The sequence below is a fragment of the Octopus bimaculoides genome, chromosome 12 (assembly GCF_046866305.1).
Source record: "Octopus bimaculoides isolate indiv1 chromosome 12, ASM4686630v1, whole genome shotgun sequence".
Taxonomy (NCBI): Eukaryota; Metazoa; Mollusca; class Cephalopoda; order Octopoda; family Octopodidae; genus Octopus; species Octopus bimaculoides.
In genome coordinates, this window is record NC_142939.1 from 7,462,714 (window position 1) to 7,483,625 (window position 20,912).

At 35.6% G+C, this 20,912-nt stretch overlaps 2 protein-coding genes across 4 annotated transcripts in view; one reads left to right on the top strand and one right to left on the bottom strand.

Annotated features, from left to right (window-relative positions):
- LOC106870424 (serine/threonine-protein kinase mTOR) overlaps positions 1-4,103 on the top strand; it is a 70,321-nt gene extending 66,218 nt beyond the window's left edge. For both annotated transcript variants that reach the window (XM_014916489.3, XM_014916491.3), the window contains 3 exons: positions 537-608; positions 1,990-2,095; positions 2,785-4,103. In XM_014916489.3, the coding sequence (XP_014771975.1) occupies positions 537-608; positions 1,990-2,095; positions 2,785-2,800 (194 nt within the window). In that variant the 3' untranslated portion in view covers positions 2,801-4,103. The remainder of the gene's footprint in view (positions 1-536; positions 609-1,989; positions 2,096-2,784) is intronic.
- Positions 4,104-10,027: 5,924 nt separating this feature from the next.
- On the bottom strand, positions 10,028-19,016 carry LOC106870435 (tryptase). Of its 2 annotated transcripts, XM_089360719.1 has the most exons (7): positions 18,199-19,011; positions 17,162-18,050; positions 16,422-16,590; positions 15,501-15,606; positions 13,810-13,981; positions 12,427-12,563; positions 10,028-11,828 (listed from the first exon to the last, which is right to left on the bottom strand). In XM_089360719.1, the coding sequence occupies exons 2-7, from the start codon at positions 17,733-17,735 to the stop codon at positions 11,628-11,630; spliced, it is 1,359 nt and encodes a 452-aa protein (XP_089216845.1). In that variant the 5' UTR covers positions 17,736-18,050; positions 18,199-19,011; the 3' UTR covers positions 10,028-11,627. The 2 variants fall into 2 exon arrangements, with proteins under 2 accessions (XP_089216845.1, XP_014772000.1); XM_014916514.3 differs by having other exon boundaries at positions 17,162-19,016.
- Between the last annotated feature and the right edge of the window lie 1,896 nt (positions 19,017-20,912).

Sequence of the window (20,912 nt, forward strand, 5' to 3'; positions counted from 1 at the left end):
ATTTCAGCAGGATTCAAACTCAACATAATTCAATTGGGACACAGATCATCAGACAGGCTCATTTAACTTTTGGTGAAACAAATATCAATTAACCCTTTAGCATACAGATCAGGCCCAAATATTCTACTTGTTATTTGTTCAAGGTGGCTACATTCATCTTCTTACACATACCCTACAATGTCATTTAATCACATCATTGAAATCTCAAGTTTATGAGAATGTATGATTAATTCAAAGCAATGTGAATGAATAAAGATTATGTTTGACAGATTAATCTGAATGTTTAAAGGGTTAAAGGATATGAATAATTGCAACAAAGCTATGTGTCTGTTGTCTCTCAAAATGTGTCTTGGATGTAACTAATATTGGTACCAAAAAGCCACTTAAAATAATCAGTAGGTATATTGCGAAATATTGGGTAAATTCCTGTGTAATTTATTTAGCTTAAATATTGATGGTATTGATTTACAAAAACCAATTGACACATAAAAGAGGTTTGTTAATTGTGTTCATGTTTTCTACTTGATATATCACAGACACAGTTCAACCAGAGGCTTTGAACAAGAAGGCCATATCTATAATCAACCACGTCAAAGAGAAACTGACAGGTAATTTCTCATTACTATCTTTGTACTCCCCCCTCCCCCCCTCTCTCTCTGGCTCACTGAATTGAAACTCGTCTTCTGTTCCTAATATTTTGTTGATATAATCTAAGACTTATGGTTTCCACAGATGGGGGTCATAAATCTTCTTAAAACAGGCATGGGCAACCTTTTTCGGTAAACAGGCCATATGTGACCTGGTTCATCATCAGGCAGGTCACACCTCTTACAAGGTGGTTTCAGAAAGTTCCTGGACTTGTTATGTTAATGAAAAATAACTTATTTACGTAAGTTTTAACTTCATCTCTTTTGAAATAGTCACTTTGCTTAGCAATACACTGGTCCCGGTGTTCCTGCCACTTTTGGAATCCAGTCTGGAAGCCATTTTCCATAAATCAATCAAGAGCTTTCTGCTCTTTGCTCTGGAGTTTGACAACAGTGTTAAAATGACAACCTTTTCATTGTGGGGAAATGGAAGTCCACAGGTGCGACATCTGGTAAATAGGGCAGGTGTGCATGCAATGCCATGTTGTTTTTGGAAAAGAAACTCATGAGTGAGGAAAGCTTGGTGAAGTAACCAATTCTTTGCACTCTGCAGATCTGGTCACTTTTGCTGAATGTTCTCCCTCGAACACTTCAAAATGTCACAGAACTCTCAATTGATGGTCTGGCCCTGGGGGATGAATTCTGGATGCACAATATCACATTTCCAGGGGTGATGCTCATTGTCTTCCAGGGACGTTCTTCTGCTTTTGAAGCACTTGTGCCACTCAGAACATTGCATGTGACCCTTAATCTCATCACTGTGGCATGGCAACCCAAACTAGCTCTCACTGCTGGAATTTCAAACAACTCAGTTCGGTGCCATCCCTCCAACCTCTGCAACCTTGGTTCTTGACAGAATGACATGATTGGCTACAATTGTTTGGACGTTGACAATTTGGCAAAACTGACTGGACATTTGGTAACTAGGGATTTTTTTTGTTTTCTTTTTTGGCCCTGGAGGCAAATGCATGTGTGTGTGCAGAAATGTACACATACAGAAAGAAGGAGAGAGAGAAAGACACTACAATTTCTTAATTAAACACAATTGACAAACACTTTCCCTCTCCTCACACACATACACACAGTGATCGAGGATGAAAAGAGAGAATGTATGAGACAAACATTGAAAAACAACACCAAAACATCAGTTGAAAAACATCCACCCAGTTTCCAAATGGGATACAGATCAGGATGAAATGTGAAATTGAACTCTGATCATAAGGATCCACAAATAAATGCTGCAAGGCATTTTGTCCAATACAAGCAATTCTTACATTAAAAAAAAAAAAAAAAGAAACAAAGATATTGGTGTGAATTATTTTTTTTGCTTCCGTTTCTTCAGGTCGTGACTTTTCAAAGGAGGAAGCTGTGGAAGTCTCCCGGCAAGTTGACCTTCTCATATGTCAAGCAACATCCCACGAGAATCTATGCCAGTGCTATATAGGATGGTCTGTGTCTCTTTAGCTTTATTTATTCCTTATTGTTACTGCTTCTGTTGTTTAGATCCAGGTTAAATCTGGTCGACCAGATCCATGGTGTTCCAACTATGTCCATCCTGCCTTTTTTGTTTTCAGACCTAATATATTTAGGACAGCATTATCTAATGTCTTTCCTTTTGTAAAGGAGTAGTTTATGATTTGAGGAAGATTCAGTTGTTTTTTCATGCATGTCATACAACCATTTGTAGGATCTTTTGTTTACCTCGTTTTTCCTTTGTATAGAAGAAATGATGATGATTGTGAAATGATGACATTATAATGATAAATAATAATACATGCCTGGTTGAAGGTATCAGAAGATGCTTAACCCAATTGTAGAATTGTAGATGTTTTGTAGAATAACAAATTAACCTCAAAATGATCCCTCAAACTACTAAAAATAGCAGCTGAATCTCCCTCAAACCATACTGTGCTGTTTTAACACAAAAAAAAATGGAAGGATACTGTGAACAACAGTGTTGAATGCCCAAAACAACAGAATGGTCATGGCTATTTTTGATCATAGGTGTCCTCGATCAGGATGGCCTGGAGTTATACAACAACAGCTGCAAATAAAATGTGCCATTTTAATAAACTTTATAAATGATTTACATTGTGTTTTCAATCCTATGGATATACATTTCTATTTCTCGTTGCAGGTGTCCATTCTGGTAGTGATTCATGGTGCTTAAAAATGGAATAAATGTTTGAGAACGTAAAGAACTTCTTATCCAAACAAATAGAGAGACTGTCTGTACCAGTACTGGTTGTCAGCCGTCAGGCTAACAAAACCATAAGTGGATATAACCAAAAATAAAAATCACTCCCAGAGAACTATTGGCTGATAGAATTGGCTGGGTCTTCATTTTTATCAATGAGTTTTAGTAATACAGAGATCTGTTCATCTGTATTAATTTGGTGAATGTGGATTTTATTTTCGCATATCTTTATTATGCATAAAGCCACATGTTGTATGATTGTGCAATGTTGATACTTTTTACTGAATGCAATCTATGCCTGCAACATGTGTGCCACATGTTGCAGTGTGCAAGTCACATATTAGAGACAGGGGTGGGGTGATCATACTCTAAAGCTAGGCCTTCTCATAAACATTCTTCAAGAGGTTTATGTGTTACATTCATTGAAATCCATTACTTACCTTACACCAAGGAATAAAACAAAAAAAAACAAGACATAAGCTTGAGACTCCGCTACAATTATTTATATAATGAAACAATTCTTCTTTGTTTTGAAGTCCAGTTTACTAACCTGATGTATTATCTTGTGGAGACCACTCATTTATCTCCTCCAATTGTCTGTGTATGCATGTGTGTGTGTGTAAATCTTAAAATTTTTTTTTTCTTTTCTTTACAATTGTAAATTATTTTAATAGCATCTCCTGATAATTAAATTGAGCTTTATTTAAAATTGGTCTCTTGACATGAATTGTTTGTGATATGTATCGCTAGCAGCCAACTTAACAAAGCCCAAAGGAATACATGTTCAATTTCCTAAACCTTAAAAACACATTAAAATGCTGCATTCCTTATACATTAAAGGAATTCATTACTCCCCCCCCCCTCCGTATACTTTTTCTGTATAAAACTGATTGGATTAGTTTTGTGTTAATATTTTAGAGGCATAGGTGGGGAGAAACGAGGGAGAGGGGGTGCAAAATTGCTTTAGGATTTTCACTGACAATTCAACAAGGGATGAGATAAGGGGTTAGACATAAGGTTTATTTACTTTGCTGAAAGATTTTTTTTTTTTCTTCTTCTTAAACTTGATAAGCAAATAAGCTTTTTTTTTTTTTTATCCGAATTTGTCTGTGTAGGAGAGAAATTGTTTAGTTAAACTATAAGTACCAACATGATATTCTCCTATTTCACATAAATCAAGTTTTCTCTTTCATCAGCAAGTGAGAAGAAAATGAAAAGATGATTTGGTACATCAAAATATTAAAACTATCATTCCATTACCAAGTTGGTTTTTTTTTTTCTTTCTTTTTTTTCCATTACATTTTAATTTTCTGTAAAATGATTTTACAATAATTATTTTGGTTCTTTAATCAGATTTCTTACAATCAAAATTAAAATTCTTGGAAACAAAATCAATTATGATATTATTAAGAAAGTTATTTGAGACAATGGTTTAACTATTGTCAGAAGGTTTCATAATTAAAACGGAAAAAATTAAAAAATTTGGTGGTGACCACTAAATTATAGTCTTGTAAATATTTTTAGAATATTCTGCTTTAATTTGCTGCAGATACAGTAAGGTAATTCAATGTGTGTGTGTGATTCTTAAATACAATTATTATATGCATATAATGTCTACTTGTCTGCTGACTCATTATTTCGGGATTTCAAGTGATGAAAGAACACTTCTGTGTTTTCTCAAGCTTCTATGAACTATATTCACAGACTGATGATACTTCAACTGTTAAATTCTGTGGTGTTTATCTAATGTATCTTTTATTTGATAACACCTGATTGATTTCAGAGTCTTCAACCTGTTTAATATCATCTTTTGGTTTAATTATTTCTGCTGATTGTCCCACCACCACCACCACCACTAACCCCATCTGATTGTACAAACAGTTCATTTTAGTGAATGATATATTGAATGTGTTTAATTAAGGTGGCAAGCTGCTGGGCTTATTTCCACACCAGACAAAATGCTTGGCAGCATCTGTTCCCGCTTTACATTCTCAGTTCAAACTCCACTGAGGTTGACTTTGCCTTTCATCCTTTCGGATGAAGTGAACTAAGTATCAGTTGAGTTCTAGAGTTGATGTAATTCACTGGCTCCCTCCCACCAAAATTTCAGGTTTTGTGCCTATAGTAGGAAAGATTATTATTATTATTATTATTATCATTGAGTCAGTCAGATGACAGAATTGTTAGCAACATTCCTTTCAGCTCTTTACATTCTGAGCTCAAATCCTACCAATGTTAACTTAGCCTTTCATCCTTCAAGTGTCAGTCAAGTGCTTGGGATTTCATGTAATTGGCTGATCACTTCACCTCAGAATTGCAGGCTTTTTTGCCAAAATTATGATTATTTTACAAAACTTACCATGACTGGAAGTTGTCTCTTCTTTCTAGGTTTTTGATTTCCTGTTTTTCACTTTTCCATATAGACAAAAAAGAAGCAAATGACAAATTTATTGGGATTCCCCCCCCCCACGCCCCCAAGCTATCAATCACTGTTCACTATTTTATTTTATACGTATTGTTGTACAGCTTGTTTAAGTGGGTATATATAGTAATCATTTATACAGTTAATCTCTTTTGTTACCAAATTTCTGTTTCAATTAATTTTAAATATAATGAAATATTTAGTAAAATAATTTTATTATTAATCTGGGACCCGGAGCATAAATTAACATGAAGTTTTGATGGAATGTTTTAATTTAAATCGCTTTAAAACAGGAGGATTATATCATAACCGGGGTTGATCTGAGGCAGGTTGGTATCAAAAGGGTTAAGCTATGACATCATCATCTTTGTATAAAAAACAAAAAAATCAACACCGTCTGTCTGTATGAATTACTTCTCTTCCATAGCTCAACTACAATCTCCCCAAATCATCCTGATATTTATTTAGATGAGGTAATAATAATGATAATGGTAATGATGATCTAGTTTAGCAATACGTAAGGAAGAGTTCTTTTTGTTTTTTAATCATATTTTACAAAAAAAAAAAAAAGGGCTTTTCTTTATTAACCCTTTTACTGCAGAAATCAGTTTTATATACAAATCTTTTTCTTGTTGAGGAATGTTTTTATGTTTGAAAATATTTTCTCTTGAGCTATGTTGAGTTTCATCAAGTAACAATGACTTGCAGAAAATGCAGTTTTATTTTTTTGGTAAATATTTAAATAAAATTCTTTTGTTATTCCAGTAATGGCATTAAACTCAGAGTGAAAGCATTAACAACTTTGCATTTGAGAGCTCCTTTGAATTTACTGATTTACACTAATCCTACTTGATTTAAATTTAGGGACTTTATTAATCTTATTTATGGCCTAATACTGATTCTCTGTATGTAGATGCTTCATTTTTACATGAGACTTTTAGTTTTTGATGTGCTTCGTTCCTTTTTTCACATCCCCTTCCAAATACTTTATACATGTAAGTATATGTATCCACACACACACACATATATATATATATATATATATAGTTTTAGGGAAAATAACCAATTTTCAAGAACTCATCGATGAAAATCCACTATCACATATAGAAAAATTAATAATTAAAACCACAATAATTATAAGGCTCAATTTAATTTTAATTTTTTATAAATTGATTTTAATTGAGTTTTTTACCTGTAATTTTGGATTTTGTCCCTAATAATATTATATATATATATATATATATATATATATAATAGTATTTTATAAGCTTAAAGCTTATAGCAATCACCATGCAATGACTAAAGAAAATAGTCTAATAATGGGGCATATAAGCCCTCAACAGAAAAAAATAGGTTTTCCTGTAAACAAAGAGGTGTGGATTCGTGTCCCATGTTTATAGGGAAACCTTTATTCTGTTGAGGGTTTATACGCCCCATTATTAGACTATTTTCTTTAGTCATTGCACGGTGATCATTATAAGCTTTAAGCCTATAAAATACTATTATTATTTACAGAATTGTAAAAATCGCTGCTTAACAAAACCATTGCATGCACACACACACACACACACATATGGGAGAGAAAGAGTTGGGATTTTGTGTAGCTTATAGGTTTGTTGGCACCATTGAAAATTTAAGTTTCCATCCTGTCTGATAAGGTTTTTTATTACTTGTGGAAAGATTGAAGCTGATGACTATGAATTAGTTGAAATGCATCATTTGCAGTACCTGTTTCCACCTCCATCAGTGGATTCTACCCTTCACTGTTCCACAAGACCAAACCACTTCCAGATATCAAAATATCTTGGTTACTTTACAGACATCTCACACTATTTCACCATCAAAGCTTTATTAAATTTTAAACTTATGCTTATATATATATATATATATATATATATATATATAATTAGGTACATCAATTTTTGGGAACTTTTGGTTTCAAACCCCTTCCAGATTACTGACTTTTCCAAAACCAGGGCTGATCATACTGTAAATTAAATATTAAATTACCTTACAAAATACAGGACTAGCTACTGCAATAGCTTTGGATTGAAAGGCCCACAGTTGTGCATTGCCCACCCAAAAGATTTGAGAGACCTAGATGAGGATGGATGTAGATATCTTTTAAACAGAACTGGCTCTCTTACTGTCAAGAGTCCCTGATAAACCAACTTTATGGCAGGAAATGTAAATGATGGCAGCAACATGGAACTTTCATTTTTCAAATAGATGGTTAATGAAACACTAACGAAACCAGTAGTGGTGCTCCAGCGTGGCCACGGCTCTTGAGGTGAAACAAGTAAAAGAGTTAATTAAATGAAATACAAGTTTAATAACACTGTACCAAGGTACCAATTACAGGGTTTGGAACGTCACTGTTCTATCTACCTGGACTCTATCACATGGGTTTTCTGGGGGTTTTTTTTTTTTTTACTTTGACTCTCGAGACCTCAGCTTTATAGGAGACGGGTAGGACCAGGTAGAGTCAATTGAATCGTCCCTCAGTATATATCTGGTATTGATTTTTCATAACCCAATAACAAAGTCAGTTTACCTTGGTAGGATTTGAATCCAACATTCTACTGTTTCTGCCAACTAAAAACTCATTTGGATGATGATTATAATAATAATAATAATAATGCACTATTATAAATAATGGTGATTATGATTTATGATGAAAATAAACTTTAGAACCTTGCGCAATGACAATGTGACATGTTCAAAACTTTAGAAATATATCATCATCATCATCATTATTATTCTGGATCTTTTCATTCTGAGTTCAAATCCTACTAAGATCAACTACGTCTTTCATTCTTTCAGCATCGATAAAAGCAAGTACCAGTCAAATGCTGGGGTTGATGGTATTGAATAAACCCCCTCCCCTTTAAAATTGCTGATCATGTACCTAAATTAGATACAATTATTCTTTTTTTTTTTACTCTACTATTGTTAAATTTTCCTTTCAGTTTCAATATTAAGTATCTGGGTGTCAATTCAATTTGATGACTCCAAAACACAATGGTGTTGGTTTTTGGGGTGGAATGTATCTGAGCAAAAGAAAATCATGACCTTTTTTTTTTTTTTTATGTCTATCAAAATTTTTGTTATTTATCCATATTGTTGGTTGTTGTTGTCTTCCCTTAAAAATGGTATGAATTTTATTTGATAAAAAAATCCCATAATTGTATATTTTCAGTGTTATTGTCCCGAAACATTGAGTGAAGTGGGTGAGGAAGTTTATTAAAGAGACATATTCCTAGGCAGAAATTCTCTACTTTACTGATCGATTGTCTTTCAAGATTGCTAGAGCATTATCTTCAACGGTGGGTTTATGTGGCATTTTGGAGAATAACCAATAGGAATCAATTGTTATTTAACCCATTTGATACCAACCTACCTCAATAGAAATGTGGTAACAAAAGGGTTAAGCCTAAGTCTATCTTGGTAAAGTAGATCTACAATCAAAAGCATTTAACTAACCAGGGATATATCTTATCCAACATTAGGGCTTTTTATTTTTTAAGTCAATAATGAGAGATTTAACTACTGCTTCTTGCATGTCAAGCGACCAAGTAGAGATTTCCTCATAGGTTCACCAGAGGTTAAATAGATTTATAATGCCAATTTATAACAGGGTTAGAAAGGTATTTTTGTTTTTTAAATATACAAAATATGGCTGCTCTGCTACAGATTAAGGTATGCTTTACTCTAGCAGTATAACTAGTAAGAATCCTAAGCAAAAATTACAATAGCTTGAAAAGAAATATTATACTGGGGTTTGAACTCTGTCATTGGTACCTTTTTTTTATGTGTCCAACTTTGGAGTGGTTTAAAAAATACTAATTTTTAAAAAAACTGCTATTTTTTAAAGAAAGCAACTGATTTGTTTGTTTGTGTTGAAGAAGTTTGTTTTCAAAGATCATCAAAAGAAGATTTTCAAGATATATAAATATTGACAAAGCAAGAATAAAGCATTCTTGAGCCTCAAACCATTGCTTTGTGTTTATCTCTCTCTCATTATTATTATTATTATTAGGCATGGTTGTATGATTGAGAAGTTTGCTTCCCAACCACATGGTTTTGGGTTCAATCCCACAGTGCAGCACCTTGGGCAAGTATCTCCTACAATTAGCTCCAGACAGACCAAAGCTTTGTAAGTGGATTTGGTTGACAGAAACTGAAAGGGACCCGCTGTGTCCATGTGTCCCCTTGTCTTGACATCACATGATGGTTGTAAACAAGTATCACCATCATACAATTGGTGTTGTTTCCAGCTTTCCTTTGAAAGATGTATCTGACCATGGAAAATATTGCCCTGCTTGGAAATGTGTGGGAGTTGGCAACAGGAAGAACATCTAACCATAGAAAATGGACCCCAACAAATTCAATCTGATTCATGTGTCGAAAAGTGGACCTTAAATGATGATTTAATGTTTTGTTTTGTTTTTTGTTCTTCTGCTGCCTTGGGGTTGATGGGTCTTTCCACTCATTGCAGTTCTATGTCCTCTGACACAAACAGAAAGCCAAATCCTTTTTGTGTGTCATGATGTTTGGGGCAATGTCATTCTTGTGTCTTTTATAGTTGGATACCATTCCCATCACCAGCTCTTTCACATTATGGTTTTGATGTATTTTTTTTTCTAGTTCCAACAGTCAACCTCACCAAATAGCCTTAAACTATGTCAGTTACTCCACTTCCTTACAGCCAAGACAAACTCTCAGATAACTGAAAACACTCTGCAGTAAATGAACAACAAATACACATTAATATCTTTATTATGATACCTTCATGAAAAGTGTGCACTTGTGCTAATTGATTTGCCAATCAGTCAATTGCGGTTTCACATTTATTAGGTGTATATCAACAATATACCTGCTTGCCAATCAGTCCACTCACCCAAATAAAAGGAAAAAAAATTAGGCACAGGCATAGCTGTGTAGGTAAGAACCTCACTTCCCAACCATGTAGTCTCGGGTTCAGTCCCACTGCATTGTACCTTGGGCAAATGTCTTCTACAATAGCTTCAGGTCAACCAAACCCTTGTGAGTTGATTTATTGAAAGAAACTGGAAGAAGTGCATCATGTGTGTGCCCGCGCGCATGTGTGTATCTTTGTTATGACATCACATAATGGTTTTAAATGAGCATTGCTGTTAAAGAAGTAATGCTGTTTGTTTCTTTTGCCAAAAACACGTCTAGCCAAGGGGCGAAATATTACTTTGCCTGGAAATAGGCCACGGTTGATGACAGGAAGGGCGTCCAACTATAGAAAATCTGCCTCAGCAAATTTTATGTCATCCATGCAAGCATGTAAAAATGGACAGTAAATGATGATGATGATGATATATATGTGACGTAGTAAACTTTCCTCAGCATCAATTTACTGTATAGACTTGAGACAATCAAATCTTTTCAAGAAATCTTGAATCTTAGTCTTTCCACAGGGATTGTAATGTTGATTCAAAAATATTGTCATTGTAGTCTGGAGATACTTTATATAAAATTATTATAGCCCTGGGCCAAACAGAGCCAGAAACTGAAAGACGTCCATGTCACATACAAGTTGTAAACAAATGTCACCATCAAAAGGTATCGTTTTGCTTGCAATTTTTCATGAAAAATATCCAGACTAAGAGAAAAAAGGTTGGTATTATGAAAAGTATTTGGTTGTAGAAGATCTGACTCAAAGAAATTCATCTGACCAAAGCAAACATGGAAAAGTAGACATTAAAACAACAACAATGATGATGATATAATACAAAATGTTAATTAGCCTTAGCTTATTTAAACCAAAACACTTGTATTAAAAACTGGAATGTTTATTATCATGCCATGGTTTAGCTCTCAGTGAGATCAAGTCTGTGTTTCTAAATCTGGGTTGTTCGACATGTGGAATTTAATAAATTTTGGAAGTATAAACTCCATAATTTTCATTATTCTCACAACTCTGAAGCTTCTTACTGGCCATGTGCTTTGATTGTTCCCAGGAGGGGAAAGAATAAAAATCGACCAAAGAGATGACTACCAATATTTTTGTAGAGCTGCAAATGATTTTGTTGTGAGGCATAAATAGTGCACAGCAGTGCTAACAGTCTTCAGTGTTATCACAGAAATAATATAATTCTCATGTCTTCATGTTATATCATTTCAGGTTTTAAATGACAAGAAATCTACAGAAATCAATATTTACTGCTTGAAACATTTTCTTGCCATTCTTCATTTCCTCCTCTTTAATTATATATTTTTGGGGGGTTTTCTTTTGATGATTTTACATCAGAGATACAGTGATGAGAACTTGCACTTCATAAAACGAGAGACTTCATCCATGTTCAGCAGTGTTCGGTTCAATGAAGTAAATTTATTGGTGAAAAGGTTCATCCTTAGCTTCAATGTTTGTGTAGTTGGAGAATTTTTGGTGAATCCAGTCAGAATAGAAGGCAACACGCGTATAGACACTGGGATATCCAGACGTTCGACATCCACTCACTCCCCAAGATGTAATACCAACAAGATAGTAATAGCCATTACGTACACAAACTAATGGTCCACCGGAATCTCCCTGGAAATAATGAACAGATAGTTAAATGGGTAGACAAACAGACACATATAAAAAGAATAAAAGACTGGTTGACATGCAGATATAAAAATACAAAGGTAGGCAAATAGATATACTTATAAATATTCTAGATGTACTTTATAAAGCATATAGTGTTGCACACACGGGTGCACACACACACACAGAGTAAACATAAACTTAATGGAAAGTTCAAAACGTCATTCCTTGTATTTCAATAGAATGGTTTATTCCAAATATGAATCCATAACTTAAACGATAGCATTCTGTAAGTCCATATTGTTATGTAACCATTCCATTTCTTTCAGGTAACATTCTGCTAAATATTTGGTGTGGGGGGCCACGTCTCACTCCCATGTAGAATTGCTGTCCATATACATGCATGATACCATCTTCCTTTCCTGCGGAGAGAGAAACTGTTCGTAGCTAACGGAGGGAAAAGCTCTCTGAATTTCCTCCATCCTATTACACTCTGCATTCATCACTACAATTCTGGTCCCCTAGGTAGCAGAAGTGAGCCACCGGTGCATTTGAGAGAGGTGGTTTATAAATAGAAATGAAAACAAATCCCCAATATACTTACATTACATGCTCCGTTATCACCATTTCCAACACAAATATGTGAATTGAGGATTCGTCGTCGACCCCACCGGATAGAACACTCTGAATTACTTCTGACATGAACTTGCAGTTCTTGCAGAATGCTCTGGTCTCCATAATCTATTAGACAGAGGATGATAATTATATTAATGAAACAATAATAAGCAGATGAGCAACATTAAACACTGATCTAGAGCTAGCCGACCAAGCAGAGCCTAGCACCCCACCTCCGCTTTCTTGGGAATTGGCTGTTTGAACTTATCACTACAAGATAATGAAACATTTGTCACTTACACATTGCTGTCAATATCTATAGTGGTTAAGAGGTACCTATTTACGGTTACACAGCCTGGATATTTCAATGTTAAATACCTTAGCCATAGAAACAACACTACACTGATGATAAAATACATGTAGACAGGCTTTAATTTATACTGAATTTATAATGGGAACACTTAACAGTTCTATCCATTTAGCAGTATATATATATATATATATATATATATATACCCTAGTAAAGTTGTTTACCCCCAAGTCAAGAATTCCTATAATGGAAGGTGTTCCAGTTGTAATCATCCCATCACTTGTATATCTAAGACTACACTATCCAATGTGCCATTTTATTTTCAAAACAACAGGATGTGATTTAAGGAATGCTTAGCTGCTATTTCTAGCAGTAAGACTGATCACACAGTCTCCCTCTTTGACTCGTAGGAAAACTGAGGTTGCAATTCTCAATGGCATTTTGCATTAGAAGGAGTGGTAATACATGTCTAGCAAGTGTAATGACAATATTAAACTAGAAGACTGAGAATTTAAAATTTGACTAAAGCCCTGTGAATGGATTTGGGAGATGGAAACTGAAAGAAGCCCACAATGCATGCATACATTTATGCGTGTTAGTGAGTTGATATTGAGTGATAGCAGTAAGAAAGCATCACCATCATACAAGCAGTCTGTGTTGTGAGTTAATTAAGCATTTAATTAAACAAGAAGACTAATTGAGTCAGCTAATTTGTTGAAGCTAACTCCACTCTGTGTTACTGCAAATGTCCCCTAAGTAAAGCATCAACACCATAATATAAGCCTCTTCCTCCTCTACAGAAAGCAACATCTTCTGATAGGACCCTATAGAGGAAGTGCCTAAAGGCTATCCCTATAATTTCCACAGGAATAGTGGGTGGAGAAGATGAATAGAAGTTACTCCCTAAAATACATCACTAATGCTAATTTTCAACCCTTTTTAAGAACTAAAATGTAAAATAAAACTCAGTGAGGTTTGAACCTGAATATAAAGGATCCATTTTAGTTTCTGAATCTTTGTACCAACATCATCATTATAAACAACTGGTAAAATAGATCTTACCTTTTGTCTCACCCCAGCCCATTGTCCAACATTCATCGCCAGGACGAAAGCCAGCATTCTTGTCTGGGATGCAAGCTTGTCTAACGTAAAAACCAGCAACATCAGCAGGATGATCCAAACGCATTAAAGCAATGTCATTTGGATAATTACCCCCATTTATAAAATTGGGGTGCTGAAATTGACAGAAAAGAATATGCAGTAGTAGTAGTATTGGTGGTGGTAGTAGTAGTAGTAGTCGTAGTAGTAGCAGTAGTAGTAGTGGTGGTGGTGGTGGTGGTGGTCTTGACAAATACATTGTTTTACCATCACAACAATGTACTAGCAACAGATTGTGATCAATCAAATCAGAATAAGATCAATGTATAAGGAATAATAGAGGGACAGAAAGAGAGGGAGATAGGGTGAGAGAGAGAGAGAGAAAGGGGACACATACTAATTGAGGGGAAAGAAAGAAATATAATTAAATTGGGTGAAGAAGACAGTAGAAAAGCCAAAAAAAACAGAAATATTTGTGTGAAATGAATCAAAATATTTAATGAAGCTGTTTTTTTGGTAGAATTAAAACACAAATAACAAAAAAGAAATGAAATAAAATAAAGCAGAAGAGCAAGAAAGTGTATATCATGTGCTTACCTTTTAATACATTTGCTATAGAAAAACAAACACAAAGCGAATAGACTTTGCATTATCATTGAGACAAATGGAAAAGCTTAAGTACCACGAGGCCATTCTCATGAATGATGGCAAACTGGTGGCTGAAGTGGGTGCTAGAATTGCAGGAGCTGGTACAGTAATGCTTGGGTAACGATCGAAAGAACAACATCATGAATACACTCTACCAAAATGGGATTCCTCTGAACGATCTCTCAAGTACCATTACTCGACAGGGTGCATAATTTGGAGATCAAGGAGTCTTTCCAGTTTGAGATGGTCACAGCTTCAGCACTATGGACATGTGATTAGAATGTTGTCGGAAAGAACTGCAAGATGGATTCTAAAAGCCAAACCAACTAGCAAAAGATCTAGGGTCTGACTAAGAATGAGATGGTTGGGTAACATCCATTGTCTCAATTGGTCAAGCTTGGAAATCTAGCAGGAAAGTGTAATGATGGTTATTTCTGATAAAACCTTATGAAAGAGGTTCTTGACGAGCTTACCTCAACAATCTTCTCAGGAATAATAGGTAAAGAAAATGGATAGATGGATGGATGGACAGAAACCCTACCCCCAAAACAGTGTTATGGCCAAATTAGACCAGCAGTCAACTAATATTAGCAACCAGATCATGAGTTTGAGAGTTCCCATTAAAAAGGGATGTTATTCTACCTTGATAGGTATTTGTGTTCCAATAATGGTAATCGACTCTGATGGTACAAACGTGGCTTATCTCAAGAGAAATGAACTGATATTAGTTCTTTCTAATTTTGGCACAGGGCCAGCAATTTTAGGGGAGGAAGAAGTCTATTATATTGATCCCAAAAGGATGAAAGGTAAAGTAGACTTCAGCAGAATTTGAACTCAGAATGTAAAGATAGACAAAATGTAGAAACCATGCCAAATCAGACTGGAATCTAGTGCAGCTTTCCAGCCCTGGTCAAGCTACCCAACCCATGCCAGCAAGGACAATGGATGCTAAATGATGATGATTTACTAACAAAATAAAGAATAAAGAAGAGAAATCATTTATATACCCGTAAGATAAGATCTATTTTCCGATGCATTTCCTTTCCAGTGTTGACTCCAAGCTGGAATTCTCCCAAGATAGCTCTCCAGTCACTTTCCTTCTCAAACTGATTCCTGAAATATAAATGCATAAACAGGCTACAAACACTACTTTTCTTTACTAACACTGTACAAATGTTAGTCTTTATTCAGCAACATTCCAGAAAGACTAGATTTCAATAACTAATATTCTACAAAAGCTAATCTTCCTGTCTTTACAGCCACCACAGCGGAATGGTGTGTCAGTGTGTGTGTTGACTGACATAGCAAACGGCTGGAGATGAAACTCTTGACAAAAGACAATGAGGTCCTGGATCCAAAGTATATAAAATTACACAATTAAACTGTAAAAACCTTGCCAAAACTAACCTCGGCTATGCTTGTGCCACGTAAAAAGCACTAAGTCCACTCTGCTGAGTGGTTGGTGTTAGGAAGGGCATCCAGCTGTAAAAATCCTGCCAAAACAGTAACAGAAGTTTGGTGCAGGCTTCTGCCTGGCCGGCTCTTGTCAAACCATTCCACTCATGGCAGCATGGAAGGCAGATGTTAAATGATAATGATAATGATGATGATGATGATGATGAAAGGAGCACCGAAATTCTTTTAAGTGCTTAGGTCTTCTATGGATCTTAATCCAACCCTGTTTTGATCCCAGTATTCATTTTATAGATCTCTATGAAATGGCTAAGATTTATCTTTTTTAAACATAAAGGCATTCTTCAGTTTAGACAAATATACAAGGAAAAGTCCATCTTGGTGATATTTGAATTCAGAACAGTGGGTTACCCACCTAAAGCCCTTGATTGTACTTCCAGTCCTTTATATTTATTTATCTATTTTTTCAGTGGTTTGGCAATGGGGTTCACCAAAATGCAATGATAATTTCTTACCCAAAAACACAATGTGCTGCGGTGATCACCCAACGTGGATGAATTAATGTTCCTCCACACACATGGCGTTTGGCCCATGTCAGCCGTAACGAAACCATCCAAGGCCATTTGCCTTCTTTTGACGGGATACCTCCGACTATCATATGTGTAGTCGCAACACCACATTCAGCTGGAAAATAGAGAAGAAACAATAACAAGTTGATTATCTGTGAGGTTTTTGGAATGTACAACTTTGATTTGTGCTGCCTTCCTCACTAAACTGACCAAACAGGTTGCCTCAATCAGCAGAACATTCGTTTTTGTTTATTTTATTTTATTTTTTGCTCAGATAGATAGAAAGAGAGATATACAGACAGACAGATAGCTAGATAGATACATAGATAGACAAACAGACAGACATATAGATAGATAGATAGACAGGCGGACAGACAGACAGACAGACAAACAGATAGACAGACAGATAGATAGATAGATAGATAGTTAGACAGGCGGACAGACAGACAGACAGATAGATAGATAGATAGATAGATAGATAGATAGATAGATAGATTTGAAATAATTAAAGAAATGGGATGTTATAACATTCAAACCTTCTCCAAGTACCTCAACAAGGTATGTGAAAAGAGGCGGTTTCAACGAAGAATAGAAACCGGCTTGCAGAATTGCTTCTTCTAACTTATTAACAAAAACGTCACGAAATAATTTTGAAAAATAAGAGATGAAACAACAGGAATTCTTACCAATAGGGATTTGAGTTGAAAGATTGTCTTGCACAGATGTTTGCCTTTCTTTCCACTGTTGTTTTCCAGATGTAGAATATTTCCATTGCTTCGATGTAGGAGTAACGTTTGGTTGGCCCTTAATGGATTTTGATGCATGTGTTGTTACTTCAGTTGTCGATGCCTCTGAAGTGAGCAGAAATGAAAACCTAGAAGACGGGGATGTACCGAGGTGTGTAACTGTAGTTTTACCGGTCACAACTGGTCTTTTGTCGTTAATTCCTGTGGAATTCATTTCCATTCTTCCGACTGTCTTGCAGTCATCCCACCTGGAACCAACTGGAACGCAGTTTGTCACTTTGTTCGACCAGACTCTGTCCATGGGACAAGGTGGCATTTGATGAGGTACGCCGTGTCCACATACAAAATACATAGAACAGTTGAAAGGATGTCGTACCCATTGCATATCTTTTGATGTACACGGAAATTTGGCAATTGGCATAAAACGTCTGCTACGCCAACGAAAGAAATATCTACGCCTTGAGCAAACGTTCAATATGATGACTAATAATATTAGGGTTCGTAGAAATAGCATTCTTAAGGTCTTTATATATGTGCATATATTATTCTACATTGATACATGACAGAGGTGTATTGATCTGACGAAGTACCGAATTATTTAGGGTATATATATTCTTCAACAAGATCGAAAAACTGAAAATTATTGAAAGCCATCGTTTATTTATAATTAATATTTCTTTTGAATATCAATTCAAATTTCTGAAATATTCATCTTGCATGATCATAAAAATATGACAGTGTGTGTGTGTGTATGTGCGTGCGTGCGTGTGTGTGCGTGTGTGTGTGGCTCTGAAACTGCATTTGTGTACATGTCTCTCTCTCTCTCTCTCTATATATATATATATATATATATTGAGTATTTTTTCCTCTATACCTTTGTTTAGAGATTGGACAAAAAAAATCTGTTAAAAATACATATTAATATAAGAATACTTAAATATTTTTAAAATCCATTTCTCTTTCTTTACATTTTTCACCCCCTTACCAATAAATAAAATTCTAGGTAACTTCGAAAATATTCCAACAGTTGAGGGAAAAAATTAGGGGAAAAATATATTCATTTAAATTTCAATTTGTAAGGGTTACACATCGGAGTATGAAGTAGTGGAGAACGGTATCCTAAACCACTTGAATGAGATTGTTTCGTTTTGAAGGTAATCGCTCAAACAGGGGCAGGTGTTTTAAACAATATATATGTTTCAGAATTATTGTCATCATTGAAGGAAGTGTTAAAATTAATGACTACCGATCATAATAGTTAAATGTAAGTCACATAGATTCTCTGTGGTTGTTTAATATTGGCCTTACTCCGCACAATTTAAAACTCCTTTCGTTTGTTATCTCACTGAGACTTTCAATTCACACATATGTTACAGAACTTTGTCACGTTTGAAGGGGAAAAGAATCTTGTGTGAATGTGGTGTATATATGTATGTTTTATGGAGTTAGTAGGAGCAAACATTCGCTTTAGCTCTTTATCTTCGAGTCTTTATAAGCAAGCACACCGAACAGGTTCCCAGCAAGCCGGCCCTGCATAACTACAGATGACTGGGTCATTGTAAGAAATGCTTTTAGTAAGCTGGTCACGAACTAGTGTTTGTTATTATCAAGCAACAGACGCGACATACAGTTTTCCTCGTGAAACCAAATGTAAGTTGTACGGCCTCTTTTCTTGCTTTTATAACACTGTTAACCCCGTTCTTCAAACCACCTGTCTACCCCTCCCCAGTACGCACTCGCCAACATGGAAAGACATGCTTACTTTATCCCGTCCTTACACCACCACTACTACTCTGCTGTATATGTGTGTGTGTGTATATATATATATATATATATACACACACACATACATATACACATATTTACACACGTGCGCAGCCAACCACACACATACACATCGCGCGCGCGCACTGATGCTAATATAATTTAATTCTCACACTCTCGGTAAATACGTCCGGCTCAAAGTTTTATTTTCTTTAACGTACCCGTCCACATGACCTTAAGTAGGGTATTTCATTTCTGAAGTACCGATCGTAGCGATTGTGTTGCTGCTGTTATTAGTGGTGATGAGGATGTTGGTGATAATGATGATGATGCTATGGGTGTTCTAGTGTCGATAGATGGGACGATGACTATGGCGGTGACGGTGACGGTGGTGGTTGTTTGTTGTACAGGTGTAGGTCATGGTAGTAGTGATGTCGATGATGATATTGGTGGTGGTGGTTGGGGAAGGCGGCAGTGACGATTGAGAGTCTGAGTTAAGGGGATATTGTTTATCTTGTCTGCTCGCTGATAAAACAACTTTCAGCTTGGATTAAATAGACAAAAAAAATAAATGCACACAAATACAAAAACGAGATAAAAACAAAAAAGATTGTTTGCGAGACGCACATACACATACCCCCTCCTCTCTGTCTCTCTCTCACACACACACACACACAACATTTCTTTATCGCAAACACATACGCTATTTTGCACCAAATCACTCCAGTTGCATTTTGTTTCAAAATGGATTTTTCTTTTCTTTTTTGTTTTCGTCAAATTACAAGGTCTCGAAATGAGAAGTGGGTGAAGTTTATACTTTTCTCACTAGAATTGGTGAAATGAACTGATTTAATCTCAGAACAGGAATCAAGAAAACAACTCAAACGATCGTCTAAGTGAACCAATTTCTTATTTTGCTCCAAATGCACGAACTGACAGAGTGAGATAAAACTGTGTGACATTCAAACATTTTTAAGGGTGTAGAACGCTTGAATTAGAAACCGCGTTAGCTCAGTAACGAGAAATGGGTCTCAGTAGATTAGGCGACTAGCCCTGGGTTTTAACCAAATTTGTCCGGGTAATAAAGAATATAGAAGCATTATTAGTAGGGTCATTTTCACCTTCACCAACTACGATTTAACGACCAGACCGCTTAAAAGAGACCAGAAGTGTAAGATGTGAGAATTGATTTTAATAGGCAATATATCAAAATTGGAATGCAAGTGGCTCGTCAGATTATACAATTATAACGGTACAATCTTTCTTACTAAATTCTTTTTTCTTTAACTAGGTGTCAGGGAAAGGTGAGATGTGTAATAGTTTAGTTGTGGATTCCTAGAGACATCAGTGAAATTACCCAGTATTAATCTGCAAGTGACGTAGTATGGCTTTTCGCTACCCTGTGTGGTGGCCAAATTGGTTGCCCTCTTCTTGAAATGTAACATACCTTTGCTTATAGTAAACACACGTACGAAGAGTGGCCATCATATATGGTCCGCATACATTGCACACCTCACTCTACGCCATTGCAATCAACCGAGCATCGAGACCAAATTGCGTTCTCGATTCTCGAGAGATTTGCATATTGTTCTATCAAGAGCTGTCTAGATTTTATAATTTATTTCTGTCGTTGAGACAAGACCATAAATTTTGCGTGAGTAAGCTCGATACAATCCACATTAGTTCTTGATTAACGCTTTAATTTATCGACCCCAGAAAGATGAAAAGTAAAGTTGACAGCGAGGGATTTGAACTTACATCATTAAAGGCTGTAACTAAATGCAGTAAGGTATCTCTGCAACCAGAAGAATACTTTACGCCAACCGTCTAGCATATCTTGAATGTTTTGCTTTTCTGGGCATGGACATACTACAGCGTTGACGTCTAGAAGCTGACTTGCTAGAAACCCAAAAGATTATCCACCATG

Bases quoted from the DNA above. Each gene is read 5' to 3' on its own strand.
- LOC106870435 (XM_014916514.3), bottom strand. From the start codon at position 17,735: ATGCTATTTCTACGAACCCTAATATTATTAGTCATCATATTGAACGTT. The intron at 16,591-17,161 runs GTAAGAATTCCT...TCTATTTTCCAG, and splicing joins TTCAACTCAAATCCCTATTG to CTGAATGTGGTGTTGCGACT. The intron at 11,829-12,426 runs GTAAGTATATTG...CATTATTTCCAG, and splicing joins GTGATAACGGAGCATGTAAT to GGAGATTCCGGTGGACCATT.